Source organism: Ictalurus furcatus, chromosome 4 (genome assembly GCF_023375685.1).
Source record: "Ictalurus furcatus strain D&B chromosome 4, Billie_1.0, whole genome shotgun sequence".
NCBI classification, from domain to species: Eukaryota; Metazoa; Chordata; class Actinopteri; order Siluriformes; family Ictaluridae; genus Ictalurus; species Ictalurus furcatus.
Genome location: NC_071258.1, coordinates 27,540,991 through 27,561,186, shown reverse-complemented (window position 1 = coordinate 27,561,186; position 20,196 = coordinate 27,540,991). Strand labels below are relative to the sequence as shown.

General features: G+C 40.1%; 1 protein-coding gene across 2 annotated transcripts in view; it reads right to left on the bottom strand.

The window, feature by feature from the left end:
- Positions 1 to 5,903: 5,903 nt before the first annotated feature.
- sema3d (sema domain, immunoglobulin domain (Ig), short basic domain, secreted, (semaphorin) 3D) overlaps positions 5,904 to 20,196 on the bottom strand; it is a 42,227-nt gene continuing 27,934 nt past the window's right edge. The window contains exons 8-18 of one of the 2 annotated variants that reach the window (XM_053623497.1): positions 19,476 to 19,618; positions 18,249 to 18,363; positions 17,993 to 18,062; positions 17,477 to 17,621; positions 16,693 to 16,915; positions 16,380 to 16,468; positions 16,258 to 16,299; positions 15,522 to 15,679; positions 14,607 to 14,671; positions 13,964 to 14,100; positions 5,904 to 8,175 (exon numbers count right to left, since the gene is read on the bottom strand). In XM_053623497.1, the coding sequence (XP_053479472.1) occupies positions 7,780 to 8,175; positions 13,964 to 14,100; positions 14,607 to 14,671; positions 15,522 to 15,679; positions 16,258 to 16,299; positions 16,380 to 16,468; positions 16,693 to 16,915; positions 17,477 to 17,621; positions 17,993 to 18,062; positions 18,249 to 18,363; positions 19,476 to 19,618 (1,583 nt within the window). In that variant the 3' untranslated portion in view covers positions 5,904 to 7,779. The remainder of the gene's footprint in view (positions 8,176 to 13,963; positions 14,101 to 14,606; positions 14,672 to 15,521; positions 15,680 to 16,257; positions 16,300 to 16,379; positions 16,469 to 16,692; positions 16,916 to 17,476; positions 17,622 to 17,992; positions 18,063 to 18,248; positions 18,364 to 19,475; positions 19,619 to 20,196) is intronic. The other variant, XM_053623498.1, reaches the window with a different exon arrangement.

Here is a 20,196-nt window from a genome sequence, read left to right as displayed (position 1 = left end):
GCTCACTGCCTTCAGGACACTATCAATATCCCCCTGTGTCATTGATTTCTCTATCGCTCACTCTTTCTATTATACTGTGTCTCATCACATCTGTCTTGTTCACATCTGGAGAAGTGTAAATGCCCTGTAATACTGCACTAACCACATAAGCAGCTCATTGTTATTTCAGTCCTGTGACTCAGGTGTTAGCTTACATATGCTCTTTTGACATGTATAAATCCAATACAACCTACTGCATGTTTTGTAGGAAAACACCATTTGCACCATTCATGGTGGCAAGTTCAAATTCAGGCAGTGCCACAGCCATCTGTGGCCAGGAGTCAAGGGCATAAAATTAGTTCTCCCTGTGCTACTGGAGTTTCCTCCGGGCACTCCAGTTTCCTCTCCCAGTCCTAAGACATGTATTGTATGCTGATTGGCATTTCCAAATTGTCTGTAGTGTTTGAATGTGTGTGCAATTCTGCCCTGCAATCGGTTGGCATCCCGTCCAGGGTGTCCACTGCCTTGTACGCCAAGTTCCCTGGGATAAACTCCAGGTTCCCCTATGACCCTGTGTAGGATAAACGGTATGGAAAATGGATGGAGGGATGGTGTAGAATCTTCTTATTACATATTGCTAGTTACATAAGCACAATATATACAGTATGGTACATACAGTGCATATAGTGTAACGTACCATGGACATAAGAAGTCTACACACCCATGTTAAATTACAGGTTTTTGTCTTGTAAGATAAACTCCACCTTTAATGTAATATAGCAACCAACAAAATTCAAGTGAAAAACAATTATAAACATTTGAGGAAATATTTTGCGAGAGTCTATCAATTTAGCACATATTGATTTCTTTTTATTATTATTATTATTATTCCACTCTCCATTGCAAAAATGCTCCAGATCTATCAAATTGTGATAGGATCTCTGGTGCACAGAGTCATTCCACAGGTTTTTGAAGGGACTTAGATCTGGGCTCTGACTGGGCCATTCCAAAACATTGATTTTCTTCTTGTGAAGTCATTCCTTTGTTGACTTGGATTTGTACTTTGGGTTGTTATCTAGCTGGAAGGTGAAATTTTTCTTTATCTTCAGCTCTCTAAAAGAGGCATGTGCCAAAATAGACTGGTATTTGTTGCTATCTATGATTCCCTCTGTCTTGACTTGACCCAATCCCAACTGAAGAGTACCACCACCATGCTTCACCATGGGTATAGTGATCTTTGGGTGATAAACTTGTTGTCTTGTTATTGTGCCAACCATATCCTTTAGAATTATGCCCAAAAAGGCCTACCTAAAAAGAACTGCAAAAATGTAGATTTGCATCCCTCAAGATACAAGGATGATATGCATCAAAACTTGTCAAACAAAGACTGAAGACATAGTATGCTATAGAACCCCATGATAGTATTCTCAAGTCTTAGACCCTGCCCTGTTTGTACAAGTTGGGGATTTTTTTGTTTGTTTGTTTCATTCGATTTAGTTGGATATGTTCGGTTTATTTCCTATAATAGAAAGTAGTTGGTGTAAATGAAAATGCTGAATGTTTATCAGATCTGGGGGTGTGGTGGCTCAGTGGTTCTGCGTTACTCCTTGTTGTGAGTTCAAATCCGAGGATTGCCAGATCGCCACTGTTGGGTTCTTGAACTCAACTGTAAATTTGAATGAACAGAATAGCAAAAATGTGCATGCTATGTAAAAACAGCCATAGATACCCAATCAGGCATTATTGAACCAAGACTACAGCCACCCAGCTACAATCAAGTCATTTTTCATTGTTGCAGTTTCAGGTTTCAGGCTTAATGCTATATTTGTATCAACAGTATCCCTTTGTCCCTTCCAACGTGGACATCTAGAGCCAAACCCATGATCGATTCCGACACTGAGCTCTATAATAAGCACAGAAAAGCCATAGCAATTAAAATGCATTTATTTGAAATGAAAAATGGCTTGTCCGGTATTATGTTTCTGATTCAACAAACCCACTTGCCCTCTCTCTTTTCTATTATTATTATTTTTTTAAATTCATTATAATGTGTTTGTTATTTGTTTTTACTTTCCATGGGGTCTGCCACAGTCTATCTGGGTCCTGTTTCTATTTTTATTCTTTTCTTCCCTCATTTTTAATGGAGTCATAAGAGCCAAAGTGTTTAGAACATTCTATTACGTGTTTTCTTGAGTCCTCCTTATGAATAAAAAATGAAACAAAGGCGACATGAGTATTGGGCATGGGATCCATTCTGTTACATTATATTTCATTTTATAGCCTATTTGTCTGCAGATTCTCGCCTCTGCCTCCAGTCCATGACTGCACTGCTTACAAAATATGGCACTGTATCACTTAATTCTCTCGCTCTTTCCATCTCCCTCCTATTTTTATAGTCAACTGTGATTTGTCCTGAACAATAAATATGCAATGGGCCTTCAAAAACCCAACAGTCTGAAATATTAATTAGCTTTGCAAGCGGAAAGAAAATGGTTGTGGGAATGATTCATATGTAAATATGAATAAATATTTCATAGGTCATTTCTAACCTTGTAAAAATGTTTAATTGAGTCGTGTAAAATGTTCTGCTCAGCAATTCAAAAAGACATTAATTCCAGAAGGCAGACATGCAAATAGTTATCTGTATGACTGTGATGGAGAGCCTGACGCCCACTGGGAACATGTCACACTAGTCTGAAACAGAGTTACTGCAGCAGAGAGTCACACCATTCACTGACTTATTCACTTATTCACTGACCATTCGCTCAGCACTCAATCAATTATAACACACCTGCAGGAGTGTGTCAGGACTCTCCTGAAAATAGCTTGTCAAAGTTTGTGTCTGTGGCCACAAAAGCAGTCAGTGAGTGAAGGACAGCTGATGGGATTGTGCTGTTGTAGAAAAATTTTCCAGGGTAGGGTGGTGTGACGCTGTTACCTACTACCCCAAATTTGGTAACTTTCCAATAGTCCTGAAGTCTTTTATTCTTCTTAAACGTATTCTATATTTATTAAAGCATAACGTCTTATTTTCTTATCCTTTTATAGTTATGTTTAATGTTGATTAACGTCCACAAGACAAGTTATCGCTTGTGATGTAGCAGTTATAATCAGTCGAGTCTTCCCCAGCCTCTCTCTTTTTTCATTTGAAGCTAGGAAGAAGAAAAAACACCCCTTATCATGTTGCCAAGAAATCGGAAAGCCATATCAACCATTATACGTTTTTATTTGTTAAATTACATTTTTGAATCCATTTACAGGTCTTATGTAATTATGAGCCGCATGTCCTGCTGACTTAGCTGTTACTATAGAAACAAAATGAGTTTAAAACAGAAACAGAACATAAATACAGAAAGCGCATTATTATAAACCTGTGATCCACCCTACTAGAAAATTACTCAACACCTTCTGGCCAATCATATTTGAGAATTCATCAGGTTTCCATCCATGCAGCCATTTTCTGTACTGCTTATTGTACATAGGGTTGCGGGGGAGCAACCTATCCCAGGAAACTCGGGGACACCCTGGATGAGGTGTCAACCCATTGCAGGGCACAATCACACACACACACACACACTCACACACCCATTCACACACTACAGACAATTTAGAGATGTCAATCAGCCTACAACACATGTCTTTGGACTGAGGGAGCAAACCGGATTACCCAGAGGAAACCCCCAACCTCCACGCACACAGGGCGAAGGCGGGAATCAAACCCTCAATTTAACAGAGACCTCAAACATACGCAAAAGTGAAACACGTCAACAGGGACTTTAAACACCTCATGCTTTCAGCTCTCTGTGTGCTATGTAGTCGTTAAAATAAGGATGTTTGCTAAACCGAAAATAATAACATATTATCATACCTGCCTAGTTTAAATTCCCAACCATCCAAGTAGAATAAACAGACCATCTGAACCAGAACAAATGACACAGCCTGGACAGTCAGACACACTGCTAATGACCCTGCTGACCAGGTCAGTTGACTCGCTGCCTAAAAAGGCCCCATTAGCAAAAAGCCTCATTTTCTCCACTACACCCAGCTGGACCAAATTCATCCTGCCATAATCTCCCTCCATCAACAGCACTCTGCTTCACTCTTTGTTTGGAGCATTGTGGATGATTTTATAAGGCTAAACTGATTTATGACCTGTGCAGTGGGATGTGATTGGAATGATGTTAATATATCATGCTCTGCTTGTTTTGTTGCTCATACAGGAAGAAGAACCAGTTCCACAGATTAATGAGATTTCCCATCAGCCAAAATCCTGTTGCCTTTAACAGGCCCCATATGGTCATCAGAGCAATCCCATTCACCATGGCATGACACATAGAAGTCCTGCTGTCAAGGATAGAGCTGGTGAATTCAAGAGACTTCACAAAAGTCAGACAGTGCTGAGAATTATTAGAACGTGCGTGAAATGCTAGTGACTGTGATTCACTTGTAGGAATTCTGCATTACATTTGTAGAGAATTGTTTTAACCTGGTAGGCATTTTTCATTAACTTTATACATGAGTGTGCAATTGTATGAAACCAAGATCATTTAGTTACGTCAGTTAGTTATATATTATTATTTTGTGCTAAAATAATATAAGTAAGGAATAATATTATTGATTATTTGCCCTGCCATGTTTTATTCCTCTTATACCAGAGCAATTTACAAATGATAATACATTTATTAATAGAACAATATAACTTTTTAACTGTTTATAGTTATATTTACGTCCACGAGACAAGTTAGTTCCACAAGGTAGTGTGCTCTTATAGCAGTAATGAGTCCTAACACCAGGAAATGGGTCAGCATTTTAGCACGTCCAGTTCCATCATCCTGAAGTCAATCGGTTTTTCAGTGGGTTTTTGGTTGAATGCTGAAATAAGGTCTGTGGTTTAACACAAGCTAACGTTTTATTCATGTTTTATTCTATGACATCAAAATACATCAGTAATACCTCACTCATGATTTTTTTAAGCTTTTGCGTGCCTTGTAAAAGACGGGTGCTAACAAGTGGTTAAATGGGATTATGGAGGTTGTCGGGGACATTAAACGTCATCACGTCGAACAGGAAAAACTCATGTACCACAGCCTCGTTGTGTTTATACTCACACTCTTGCAAACTATTCCATCTCAAACTTTCCAACTTGTATATTTATCAGTTTAAAATATTTAATAATAGAAGTGTTTTTTTAAAGAAAGATTGAAAGAGTTGACAGAAGCTTAGCGGTGGTGACGTTGAAGTCATGCGACCGTGGTGTAGTTTGTTTATAGCCACACTTTAGCTTTTTACTTCTGCTGATTGTATTTAGGCTTCCAAATTCATAAAAGTTGTGTTCATTTGTGAAGACTATCTTGATGAGCAAAACATGTTGGAATCATAAACTTTTGTTGGTCACAGAGCTGATTTTCTGCAATCATCTAAAAGCCAGTGGAAAAATCCTGTTGGATTTTTTTTGAGGGAACCAGGGTGATGCTAACTTCTGGGTTGGCCTACAAAAATATATCATTCCTTGCAGCACTCTATTGTGACTTGTCTTTATTTTCACTTCCTGGTCCAGTCTCCACCCATTTTGTCATTTTCAGGTCACCCGATTGTGTCCAGCTGTTTTGTGCTAGTTTGTAGTTTTATCTATTTATACCCCGTTGTGTCTTTGTCTTATCATGCATCTTTTGTATTGTTAGGTTCTGAGCCGTGGCTTCCTGTGTCATGTTCGTTCTGCTTTTGACTCTCTTTTTGATGTTTTGCTTTTGATCATGGATTATCCATGTTTGTTTCTGCCTGCTTGTGTTCTGACCCCAGCATGGTATAATGACAACGATTATCAGATTTGTCCAATAAACACTACGCTTATTATAAACACTTGCATCGTCCTTCCAATACACACGTATTAGACTTTCCAAGAAACCAGAAAGTACAAGGTCCTCTGTTCTGAAGACTTTCCTGTTGCGGAAGAGTTCCATTACAAAGTTCAGACACTGGAGACTGTTTACTATTAGTGTTGGATTATGTGAAGCATCTGCCATACAAGCACTACTGTCTGAAATAGTGCTGTTGTAATAATAAAACACATTCTGACCAATCAGATTTAAGCATTCAACAGTGACACAGTATAATTACAGATATAAACTGTATTGTGTAGGTGTATGAATGACTTGTTAAACTTGACCCCTTTTATAGGTCAACAGAAGCAAAACTAACTGGTAGTGAGAAGTGAGTCCGGATGTGGACAGAGTCTCGACCTTGAACACACACTACACACACAGTGTGTGCAGGAGTCACTATTTCAGGCTGGAGGGTCATGTGAGGTCAGTCTGTGAAGAATGATGGATGGCAGTGAGGTTCACCCGCTCTCTCTAATCTCATCTCTGTGTGTTTGACTGCTCTTCCAACTGACCAGACTGGCGGCATTTCTCAATCAAGAGCTGGAGAGCATGACTTTAGTGTAGAACTCCAGCCAGTCACTGTTTATGTGAATTTCTCCACTTTGAAAGGAATATAAAGAAATAATACTAATTAAAAAGAAAAAGAAGTAGATTTAAGAGGAAGAAAACAATAGATTGATCTTCCTTCAAGTATCGGTCTTCAAGTATTTGGCAAAAAAAAAAACGTCTGGAGTCAGAGAGCTTCATAAGAAAGAGTTTATTCCAACTGTGTTGTAATTATAAATAGCTTCATATACTGTAAACAAACTAACTACAAAAGACACAGTGGAAATATACAGAAATATTATAGTTTTTTCTACCAAACCTTTATTATATTGTTTATCATCTTAGGTTGTGTTCAGACAGTCAGGTCCATTTTGTTTGTTTGTTTGTTTGTTTATGCAGGAATATTTTCTGCAGTCTGAAATGCAAAAATGCATGAAACACATCTTTTTCCATTCAGATTCAAGACGCATTTGTACGTAGCTTCAAATCTAATTAAAAGGCCAATAAAAAGTTCTGGCTACGCGAATCAATTTAACCAGTCCAAAGTTCAAGTTTCTTTTCGTCATTTATCTTCAGTAGGCGCTTTATTCTGGTCAGGATACATGTGAGAAACATGTGAACCTCCATACAGACAGAAAATTAAGCACCGGGGACACCGGAGCAGTGCGCTAGAAACACTACTCATTGGGCCACCATGCCGACCTGTCTACAGTCAATATCCAAATATCAGATTTCATCACTTTTGCAATTCGCAGTCCGTACAGGTTTTTGCTGCGTTTTTTTGTGATGGCTGTGGCCAAAAATGCTTGATTTTGCTGCGGCTTTTTTTTTTCAAAACTTGAGTTTTGAAAAGGTCACAAAATCCTGAAGGGACTGAATATGGATTTATTTAAGAAATTGATTTTCCCAGCTGTGTGAACACCACCATAATCTGAAAACAATTAAAACGTCGACAATTCTACCACATGCAAAATCTGCTGTACAAAACACATATATTTACAGTCATTCAACATGAATGCAATTTCATTACTGGTTACAATTTAAGCATTGTGAACGGGAAAGCTCTTGCTTCTCTGGGGATTTTACTAGATAAGTACATGAGCAGAACATTTCTGCTGTAGGTCTGCAAGAGGAACCTGTTCTTCACTTACACAGCCTTTGCAGATTTTGCAGTTTCATACTTGAGTGTGTCTTTGCTGTGTCCTGATGACAGGTAGAGATACTGCTTCTGCACCCGGACTGCCAGAGCACTGGTTCTTTAAATAGTTGAAATGGTTGAAACAGGTTAGATTTGGGCCATGGACACTGATCCACAGACCAATGCTGTATGTTATCCCTCCCACCCCTACCTGCACTTCTGACAACCGTTCATTCAGACGGCGGCCCCCTGGTGGTGCCGTCGGTTCCTGCTCTTTCGGAGCTCCTGAGTATGTTTCCACTTAGCTTTCTGCCTCTGCTTCTTCTCCTTATGCCAGAGCACTTCACAGTACTCCTCTAGAGAGGGTGCGCTCAGAGCACGCACATAATCCTTATAACTGTGCCTCAACTCAGACGTCATATCCTGAATGGCGTGATCAGGGGGTCCAATGGAGGCTGAATGGTGCCCGGGAAGGTGGTTGCGCTCCAGGACTCTCAGCGAGAGGTGGAGGAGCGTGCGGGTGAAGCTGTGCTCCTGAGCTGTGCACACGTACAAGCCAGCATCACTGCGCTGCACCCAGCGAATTAGTAAACCTCGCTCTGTTACCAACACCCGCTCATCCTCTTTGATCTGTAACACACCAGCATATATATATATATATATATATATATATATATATATATATATATATATATATATATATATATATATATATATATATCATAATCAATAAGTTACATCCTTTGCATGATCTTCACTCAAGGTGCTAAACATTATTAACATTTCCTCCTCATCAACACACAAACCACATAAAGATTTAGCATTACTGCTTCCAATCTAGTTTCAAAGGCAGTGCACTTTCTCATTCTGTGCAATAATTATGTGTCACCTCCAACTGCAGATGGAGAATTCACATGTCACCTGTAGAGCTCATGGCCATTAATCATTCTGATGGTTTGCACAAAGTTAATTCGAAGGGGAGCAGTGCACAGCATGGCTCCAACACTCCTCCAAACACAGGGGCAAAGGTCACTCTGTCACCTTTAGGTTCAGCTTCCTGCTGACCTCTAATTACTGCATTTGATTGGTCATTACAGTCTTATTAGATACATCAGGAACACTGACTCTATATTAATGGTAGCGAAGTGAGAAAGAGCGAGAGAGAGAGAGAGAGCTTCATCCTTTAGAACTATTACTCGGCCTGACCTATCTAAAAAGCATGTGTGTGTGTGGGCAGTGAGCAGGTCTGATCTATGTTCAAGGTGCGTGTTCACTTCTTTGGTGGCCTCTGACACAGGAAGTTCCCTCTGTGTGAATGTAAGGGTCAGCCCTGGGAAGGCTTTGAGAGGATGCAGTGTGTTCAAGTAATAAAGACGCAATGACATGGTCAAAGAGAAGGCTGTCTAAAGCATGCTAACAACTGTCTCCTTACTGTCTATCAATTGCCATCGCCTTCTAGACTGAAAAGAAACTCTCGCTTGTGTTTCTATGCCTGCCAGTTCTTCATTCTCATCATGAGGTTGTCAAGAGCTAAAACAATGCAGCTGTGCTCGAGAGAAATGAGGGGGCTTCAAAGCATACCAGCTCCTTTTTAAACAAGTGCACACTCACTTCTAGACACACACACACACACACACTTATGTGCGCACATAAAAATTCACACTCAGGTAGGTTTTACTATACCTAGGACATAAAATAGAGTTGAGCAATGTTTATGGCAGGAAGAAATAAAATCTCTAAATGGAAGAGTATTCTAAATCAATAGCTTTAGTCAGATAAGTGTTTAGGCTCTGACTTTGGCTCCTGTGATGCCTGTGACTATACCACAAACAGCCTGAGGCATGTAAGGATGAAACATGTGTGAGTGTGTGTGTGTGTGTGTGTGTGTGTGTGTGTGTGTGTGTGTGTGATGGTGATGTCATTGTGTCTGCATGTAATAAGGGTGTGTGTCAGATGTATGTCAGAAGGTTGAGAGTGATGCATTGGATCAGCTTCTCTGTGTAAAAGCAGAACCAGGTCACAGTTAAAGCTGTGGAAGAGGCCTCTTACTCTTTCATGTGCTGTGTGAGGAGAGAAAGGCCTTCTGTTCAGAATCAGTCACAAACACCAGTCATAAAGCCTTCTGGGAAAGCAGTTCAACAGAACGTACAGAAATATAGAACAGGACGTGCAACTCTCTCACTCTATCTCTCTCACTCTATCCATCTCTCACTCTCACACTTTTTCTCTCACTCTCACACACTATCTCGCTCTCACTCTATCCCTCTCTCACACTCTAACTCTCTCTCACACTCTATATCTCTCACTCTCTTACTCTATCCCTCTCTCACACTTTTTCTCTCACTCTATCCATCTCTCACTCTCACACTATCTCTCTCACACTTTTTCTCTCACTCTCACGCTCTCTCTCACACACTATCTCGCTCTCACTCTCACACTCTCTCTTACACACTATCTCGCTCTCACTCTCACACTCTATCGCTCTCTCACACTCACACTCTATCGCTGTCTGCAACACTCATGCAACACTCTCACACTCTCTCTCACACTTTTTCTCTCTCACACACTATCTCTCTATCTCTATCTCTATCACTCACCCTTCTTGTGTTACGCCGTGAAGAGGATTTGAAAATGACCACAGTCCAGTAAACATACACATAGTACTTAAACACACCCTTTAGACGACAGTGCCTTAAAAGTCTACCCAAGGCTTTTCAAATTAGTCGCTACGTGATTTCTGGCACATTACCTAGTACTTATTAAATAGCACAAATCTTGTTTACTCAAATATCATTTCTAATAGATTTTGAAGCACAGATGTTGGGCAGTCAACAAGCGTTCATGCCAAGCGTGTATTTTTCATGCAACACCCACTTATATATATGTTTACATTCTAAATCTGTTCATCATACTTTCACATATTTGATTACTTTTTACAATGAAATAATGTCTGGTTTTGGTTTCAGACATACTTTTACATCTGTATATCACAGAAACGTCTTGAAAGTTTAACATACAAAAAGTCCAATATAATGTTTGTATACGAATCTGCATTAAATATACTCACATATTTGAAATGTTTAATGATGGTATTCAACGACTGCCGACCTAAGTGAGCAGGTTTTCTGTTCGTGCACAGAAATGTGTTAAAAATATTGCTTGCCCTAACTGCCCACGCTCTACAGATGTGGTTTATAGAGATTACATGCCATGGTTGGAATATTCCTTAAAAACCCATGAGACACTCCACAACTCCTGTCTCTCATAACAGTGCCCTGAAGGCTGCCGATTTTCAGCGCTGTGGGAGGAAAACATGCTGCTTTAGGGATGGCATGCTGCAATCTGTATCTGTTTAGTTTGGATAAACATTCGCACCAACACACACACACACACACACACACTATAATCACACAAACACTTTAGGATGAGTTCCTTTCCCATCATTCAGCATGATTCTTTACAAGGTGAGGTGTTGGGTCATATATTCGGATCGCACTGCAGGTGTAAAGTATGTGAATGTTTGTGTGTGTGTGTGTGTGTGTGTGTGTGTGTGTGGGTGGGTGTGTGCATGAGAGTGTGTGTATTGCAGGTGCTCTGAGCAGCTGCATCATCCAGCATCTGTTTGTCTGCGAAGGACAGATAAAGTGAGACAGTCATAAAAAGAAAAGGGTGATAAAAAAGAAAGAAAGCGTAAAATATAACCAGAGGTAAAAACTGGGGGCTTCTGTTTACCCACAGAGAGACTTTAAACAGTTTTCTGTGAGCAATATATAACACATTTTTCTAGACCCCCACAAAGGTTAGGTAGAACCTGACACGCACACATAGGCACACTCACTCACAATGCATGCATGAGTGTTCTGGCTATTCAGGAGTGATTAAGTACTGTAGTGATGGATCAATACAACAACGCTGCTGATATAACACTCAGAGGAGTTAGTCCAAGGCCTATCCATTCATCATAACACACAAGCACACACACACACACACACACACACAAAACACCCACACAGTGCACAAGGTCAAATCCTCCTTCATATCCGCAGTGTGAACCACTCTCCGAGAGACAGAGGAGGTGAGGATATGTGGGTGATGAGGGTGTTGGATTAGTAGCAGCAGTGCATACAGTATATGAGGGAGAGTAAGGGCAATGGAATATTTTCAAATGTCCAGGGTAGAAACGGCTTTAGGGGGATAGATGGAGAAATGCGAGAGCCTCGAGAAGCTGGAGAAACACTCGAGCCTCGAGATGAGGTAGGGTCAGGTTCAAAAAGCGAGAGAAAATGGTGAGTAGACGACAGAAATGGAATCTGCTATTTCCCTTTCTCCGTCCTTATCAGTTCCTCTGTTATTCTCCCCATCCATCATTCTTCCACTGCCTTTTTCTGAATAGAAAATAGCACAGCCATTAAAATAAGATCAGCAATAATGTCTATCTTCTTGATGGAGAATGGCAACAAGAAAAGTCAGTTATCTCAGGAATGAAGGTGCTTCTGTTTATGTTCGCATCACTCATCATAATGGACGGGAAATAAATGTGATATCGGCGGCTTTGACTGAGGTATGGTTGTTGGTGCCAGATCTGCTGGTTTGAGTATTTCAGAAACTGCAGAATCTGAGCCTACAGTGGGTACAGGCTCACCAAAACATTTACAGCTGAAGATTGGAAAAATAGTCTTCTACCAGTTGTCTTTTTCCAGCAATTAATTCCTTTATGCTGATGCCACCTGATTGGCTGATTGCATAATTGCATGAATGAGCAGGTGTACAGGTGTTCCTTCTAAAGTGGTCGATTAGTATATTTATATATATATATATATATATATATATATATATATATACATACATGTGTGTGTGTATATATATAGAAATATAATAGACATTCAACTAAAACTAATAGACATTTCACCTTATACACCACCATTCTGAACAAGCACACTGTAGGACCCTAAAGCACAGTTTTGTTGTACTGAACACATCTCGGTGTACAAAGAGGACTTATTTGACTACGTATATGTTTTCCGTGTTTTCCACTTCACACACATATCAGCAATTTGGACCCAAGATAATGTCCTGTGTGCTCTCGGGCCTAATGCTGATATAGGTACTTCAGTTCTTTTCATTAGCTGTTTCTGTTATTCATTTGCTTGCACTGTAAACTATTCCCTTTTTATTGATGGGGTCCATACCAAATGGTTGTTATGTAACCACTGAATTTTAGAACCAGAGATATGAACATTAACACGATTCAACTGTTGAAATATGCTAAACCCTGCAACACCAAGCACTTATGAGGGAGAAAGTGTTACCCGAATACACAGCAACATGTGCTTTCAATAGATGCACGGTCTGTGGGCAGAATGAGAGCAATTGTAGGCATGTTTATGACCTGGATTAGGACTGTCTTAAAAGCACGGAACGCACATGTTGTACTCTCTTGCACCACAATGTTCCTCATTGGTGCCAGCATCTCTCAGTGTAGCCAGGTTATGATCAAGCTGTGTGTATTATTAAAGCGAGATGTAGAGAAAGCACCTGTGATTCAGACTTGCACCTGTAGCACTTACACTACAAGGCTCTCTTCGAGCAGTTCTCTTCTCAGTGGTGGTATTTAGACAGTGAGAGCCCTAAGGACTTGTCATAATCCTCTTCATGGAACCTGTCTGACATTTCATTGGAACGCTTGCATTTACCAGCCCCTTGTGCTGTAATTATATGTACTGTAGTAACTTCAAAGTAAATTCACTGTAAATTCTTGTATATTTACTGCATATTGTGTAAAAGTATTGTATACTGTGTGAATTATGTTCTCTGTTATTGATTCCAGTACCAAATTGCCTAAATACAAAAACCCGATTCTGATCCTACTTCTTGTAGTATATACTGTACATCTCACAAGGTATGCACAATTGACTAACGCTAAAACGTGGTTCAAAGTTTTCATCACATTTCACCACAGTAACATTAAAACAGTTTGAAGACTTGAGAAATGGGAGAACAGATTTAACGGTACTAATTCACGTCCTACATACTCACAATGTATGTACACTGACAGTTTGTTGGCAATCAACCATGCTTGCCAACCTGTCCATTTTTATTGCTGTCTTTGCAACCATGAACACAAACACACAAAAAAGCAGTAGCATGCTGCCTCTTTTTGTGGAATAATTTATAGTCAAAACATCCAAACGAGTTTAGTCATTGACGTAAAAATAGAAGAATTCACCAACTGATCACAACAAATTCTGTTGAAATAAATGATATTTTGCTGATAGTGTGTTTCACATTAAATCAGAGAGAAGGATACTGCATGCATACTGTTTTTTTTATTATTAGCATTAAATATTACTAATATGGTCTCAATTGTAAACAAATGCATGCTCACATAAACAACCAAACAGTGATGTGTGCTAGTTACCTCTTGGCGGTGGTCTGATCCTGGTCTTTGTATAAACCAGGTGATCTGGGCCTGCTGGGATTTAGGCAGACACTCCAGGAAGGAGGAGTTATTCTCCACACCATACAGCACCTTCTCCTCTACGTTCTTCCCCAACACTGCACACAATGGCAGAGGAAAGGCAAGAGACAATGCATTTAGTTGATGGGGAGTGTAAGTACGTGTGTGTGTGTGTGTGTGTGTGTATGCTTGAGTATATGACTGACAGAGGGAGAGAGTAGTTTTAAGATTTATTTGTGAATTCCATTACATGAGCCCCTCTGGACAATGCTGCATTTTCTGGAACAATGCAGAGCTTTTAGTAAGCTTTTATGCATCACACACACACACACACACACACACACATTTCTTACTATCCTTGTGAGGACCTTCTATAACATAATTATTAGTGCAGCAAAGGAATGCTATCATACACCCAAATCCAACACTAACCTTATCCCCAGTAAAGGAAATCTTTTTATATAATCCCTTTTTTTCTGTTAAAAAAAATGTTTTCTATTTTTTGTTTTGTTTTCCTCATGGGGACCAGCTGTGTCTTCATATGGTCAAAACTCCAGAAATTCCAGTCCTATCATACACATACACACACATTTACAGTACTTACCATCGTCTGCATCCCAGCAATGGCTGGATGGGTCTCCATGTTTGATGTCCTGTCTGCGAGCCCTCCTGAAACAAAGAGTTACGGATATGTAAGCGAATATGTGATAGGCTCAGCTATGTACAGTATCCTGGCAATATAATTCTATATCTGTGCTCCTGTTTCTGCATATGTTCTTGTAAAAAAAAAAAAAAAAAAAATCTCATAATGGCAAGGCATTCTTTTGTAACACGTAAAACTGAGTTAATGACGTTATCTGACCACCTGACAATGTGCAAAAACATATACTGAACTAATAACTCTCTCGGACTTTCTCTGACTCCGCATCTGCTAGGAATGACCTGACCTGCTTATGTCAGCAGCAAACCTAAAAGAGAGAAAAGGGCAAGAAAACTTCTTTGGCAACTCACATACATCATCTCAACAACAAAGCTCCTCTAATCAATTTGCCTGTCCGGTCCACTCCCACAACACCCTATAGCAGCAGAGCTGCGGTGCACAATCAAATAGTTATCTTTTTTTTTCTTGGCTGAAATCTGGGGGTTTTGAAGAAGTAGGTCAGAGTGAGGGCACAGTGGAACACACATGGTCTCTACTTCAACTTCTCTAACCAACTATTTACTAATACTACTCATGTCTACTAACTCATACAGGCTACACACTTACTTTCTCATACCGAATCCTTCCTCCTGTATTGTGCCCTCACATTTCTCAGGCTACCTTTACAGTGCTGTAAAGGTACAGCTGTACTCTTCTCACAATACTAGTCCTTGCTCTTTTGCAGTGTTGCACTATTGTACTTTTTCTAGTCATGCTATTCTTTCTTGCTGCTCACACTGAATAATCGATTCAGGATACTAAACATTATTTCTAACTGCCACAAGCTGTAAACATGTATGTGTGTGTGTGTGTGTTCACCTCTTGGATGCCGGTATGTATCTGGAGCAGTGGGAGCCGTCCCAGGCGCAGTATGGGTCTCTGGCCAGGCAGCATTCAGCGCAGCCCTGACCATAAATGTGGCACCTGTGCAGAGCCACCAGCACCAGGCCATCTCCCCCTCCGACAAACAGCTGCTGCTAAAGACACACAGTACGACACGCCCTCACACACACGCACAGAACAAACACAAACGCAAGGCCAGCAAAAGTACTTTCAGGAACTATCGGAGCTGCTTTATTTATAACATCTTGAAAGGACCATCAGTAAACGTGATTTATTTGCTCCGTCCTTGTTGCTCTGTAATTTGTTCAGATGCTTTCATCTTTATGTAAACATTGTGTTTATTTGTTCTTTTACCCATATGCCTAGAGAGCTCATATACTTTGAGAAACTTCAGACTAGGCAGGGAATAAATACAAATGTATACGGAGAGAGAGAGAGAGAGAGAGAGAGAGAGAGATGGAAGAAGAAATGGCCTGGAGAAAGTGACTGAATTTGGTTTGTCCTGTGTCTGACCCAGCCACGTACTTAAGCAGATAATGAGACAAACAGGAGAAGGAGGAATGTGTGTGTCATGTATGAGAGAGAGAGAGAGAGAGACAACAGTGGAAATCTTTGGAGGTAATAAAAGTGGAGTTACATTGCAATCTCAAGGACAGAATTTTACACAGAATGTGAAGACATAGTGCCTGTCAGTATTATATATTGTTTCTACCTGTTTGGAAGAGATTTCCATGCTGAGGATGGGAGATGGATTCTGAAATAAGACACAAAAGCAGTTATGAAAGATACTTTTAAGGAACAGAGTCTTTGTTTATTTGTTTTCTTTCGTTTTACCTTGAACACTTGTAATTCTTCTAACACCACCTCTTCTGCGGCCCAGTTTTCCTGTGTGATGCTAACCACTTTTAAAATTGAACCAGCATCTATAAAACACACAAAAACCAACACTTGGTGTCTGCTTTTTTTTCCTGAAAATTGACTCACCTCGCCCTCTAGTGGTAATACACTTTCAAACATATGCGTACAGTACGTATGGGGGCATGGTTTACATATTTTGGTAAGTTCTGATCTTTATCATGAAAACACTTATCATCTCACTGTACATTTAGGAATTTCCAGTAATTTGCCAGCATGTGTGTGACTTTACCTGTGCCCAGGAACATGACCGCGTAGTGCCCATCCACAGCAGAGACGCGGTCTACTGCGATCTGCGTGAGCCGGTAGTCGGTGTTGATCCTTGTGAAGATGGGCCGGCCGGTGATCGGGTACACGGAGTGGTACATTAGCGGGTGCATGCGGATAAAGCTAATGACATCATCTGGGAAATCTTTAGTGGTCTTTATGCGTGGGTCGTATGTGCGACTCGGACACTGTATGGGAGAGAAACATTTACATTTAGGTATTTGCTAGTTGCTATTTTTCAGCCAGAGCAACTTCCACTATAGCTGACAGTAAACGCAATGCTCAAGAGCCAAGCAGTGGTTCTCTGGTAGTTGTGGGATTTGCCTTCACAACTTTCAGCTCACTAGCTCAAAACTCAGCCACTGCTGCCTATTACATTTGAAATTCAAATATAATATCTCCTATACAAATATCAGAATATGAACACATACACCAGTGTTGTAAATAATGTCCTTTTCTTTGGAGAACAAGTTCAGGCTGAGAGAGCATAATCATTAGGCTGTATCGCCCTCTAGTGGTGAATCCTAACACTACAATATATATCAGTACAGCTGTTTGTTCTGAATGTCACTCTCCGAGTGGACTAAACTTGTTTGTCATTGTGAAGAATATATTTAACATTTGAACAAAAATGACAGAAGGTACAGCTGCACACAAAAGCTGCTACTAAAATGTGGAATAGAGAAAAGTAAAAAAAGAAGAAGAAGAAGAAGAAGAAGAAGAAGAAGAAGGAGGGATGTGGTCCTGACCGTGCCAGGTCTTGGGTAAGGGATTTTCCCTTCATATTCCACCCAGCGGTGATCTGGTCCCTCTTTATGTGCGTAAGGCCCATTAAATACAGCACGGATGTCCTCCATATTGTACATACACACTGCTGATCCTTTAAAGATAGAGCTGATGGTACACACAAGGACACAAACAGTAGTAAACATACATGGATATTGTGAAATAATTGTGAAAGTCATTTCATTTACATTTGAAGCAAGCTGTGTTTTACGTTCAAAGTAAAAAATGTTGGCAACATATTTCTAAACAGAGATAAGCAAAACTGGAGGTCTGCAGTAAGGGAAGCAAATCTTTGCATGTGCTGTGTCTGTATATGTTTGGACATTTATATGAGCTGATCATAATAAACTACGTATGCAACAATGCAAGGCTGCGAGAGTAGTAAACACTGTAATGGAATTCAGAGCTCTGGGTGGTTTTATATCCAGACTTGTAATCACACCTGATTCCTCCAGTCACAACAATACAAGAACGAGTACCTAGTAGTGGTGAAGACTCCATACACTTTGGGGTTTTTCTCATCTCTGGTTGGAACCATAAAGATGTCCTCTATAATGCACACATACACATACACAATCACACACACACACACACACACACACACAGACACACGCTTTAAAATTCCTAGAACTACAAATAAGTGTGATTATCAGATAAAGCTTTATGTCTAATAAGCACACCGTCTGTGTGTGCGAGAGAGTGTATGTTTGGTTGTGTGTAAAATCACCCACTTACGGAGCTCGTCAAAGTGTGTATCCACACCATCTGTTCCTGGAATGGAACACACCAGTCGGGCCTTGAGGAACGTTGTCCACTTGTTGGTCAGACTTCTCAAACCACCTACATCATTCTGAGACACACAAATATACACAAACATGACACAGGCATTAGTCAAGCGTCTTAAGTTAAGCGTCCTCACTCGAAAACCACAAGGTGTACCTTTTAAAACCATTATACTTCATTTTATAGACTCCATAAATAAACTCCCATTATATGAAGTGAAGGCCTCCATCTGTCCTTAATCAGACTAGCTTATTTAACTAAGACAGAGTGGGGAGAAGAGCTAACACACATCAGTTACCCACAGAGACAGTAAGAGAGAAAATGAGAGAGACTTAGAGTCTAAATCTAATTTATACTGTTAGTACGATTGAGTATGTAGTCACCGCCTCTTTGTTAAGTCTTAGAATCAGGTTAACTGCAGAAGCAGTTATATGCAGCCTGTTAGTGGAAAGGTTTGCTACAGTTCAGGCATGAGCTAACATACTTGTTATTTCTCAAGAGTGTTTGATCAGATGCCACCACTGAAGTCTGCAAACACATGCTATTCTATTCTTTGCCATTATGTTGTACTGAATAACAGAGAGAGAGAAAAAGTAGAACCATAAAAGGGCTTAGCAGTAGTGGTCGTAAACAGTCTAATCTACAAAGATGTGCTCTCTAGTGTGAGAGGAATCTGGCCTTGGCTAGCCTTACAGCTTACTTCCTAAGCATTAAGAGCCTCAGAGCAAAGATTTTGCAGTCTCAGAATGTGTATAGCATTTAGGTACTAATAGCATTTAGGTTTGAGAAAGCATTAATAGTTATGTACAGTATATATGACCTATATGGCTCCTGCACTGAAGTCTTTTTAAGGCATTTCAGCACTCTCCTCTCTGAAGTAAGAGTTCGGTTAATACGATTATAAACTGGCACACAGGAACTCTGGTGTCATCATGAACAATGGCTCAGACTCTGACTACACAGCCAGGCCTCTGCTGTGATTTACCCTGCTGACAGCACTGGTTTAGTCTCCTTTCAACAGATCTCGTCACGTGAAACGTACCAGGAAGCCCGCTCTCCCAGGGGGAACGTGAAATGCATATGATTTGCTAATAAAAATGACTGAATCAGAGAAGTGATGAACATTTTGATCTAGAGGAGCAAGGATGGCTGCGTATTTTTTCCTGCAGGGATTCTTACTTTACAGACACGGGCTACGCGGGACAGCACGCCTTTGTCCGTGGTGCGCCCGTCCCGGGACACCTCGCGGAAGAAAAAGTAAATCTTGTCGTCATCGGGGTTGTACGTGTCAGCGATAGGATGAGCAGCTATAAACTTGGCCTCTGTGGAGACAGGAGATAAACAGTCAGCTCTTATTCATTCATCCCTTTTAGATTAGAGCTGCACAAATCAGACAGAGCAAAAGAAAAACCTAAAAAAGTGTGAATGTATAGGCATTCTTTTAAACATAATAAAATTTGAACCTTCCTGTTCTGTTCACAACTTTGCGGTGTAGTCCATCCCATTGGCCTAGTCCATCTATTTAGACTTTTGTGCAATAAAAATACCACAATATTGTATAACCACCACCCCACCCCCCTCTCTCTCTTTATTAAATAAACAATATTTATGGAAGAACGCACAAAAACCCTTTCCCATGCTTAGGGATCCTCCTGATGGCAGGCGAAAATAGATTACAATCCGCTTTTTTTATTTCACACAGTTACTCTCAGGTCAAACTACCTGAAGATAATCTGTACTTTTCTGATGATTAGAGAAATCGAGCACAGCACATAAAGTTTCATATTGTAAAAATATTTTTTGTATTTAGTATAACATTTGTATTTAATAATCAATTGTTTTTTACTTTTTGAAAGAAAAAAAATGGGTATTTCTGATATAAGCAACACATAAGGGTTAA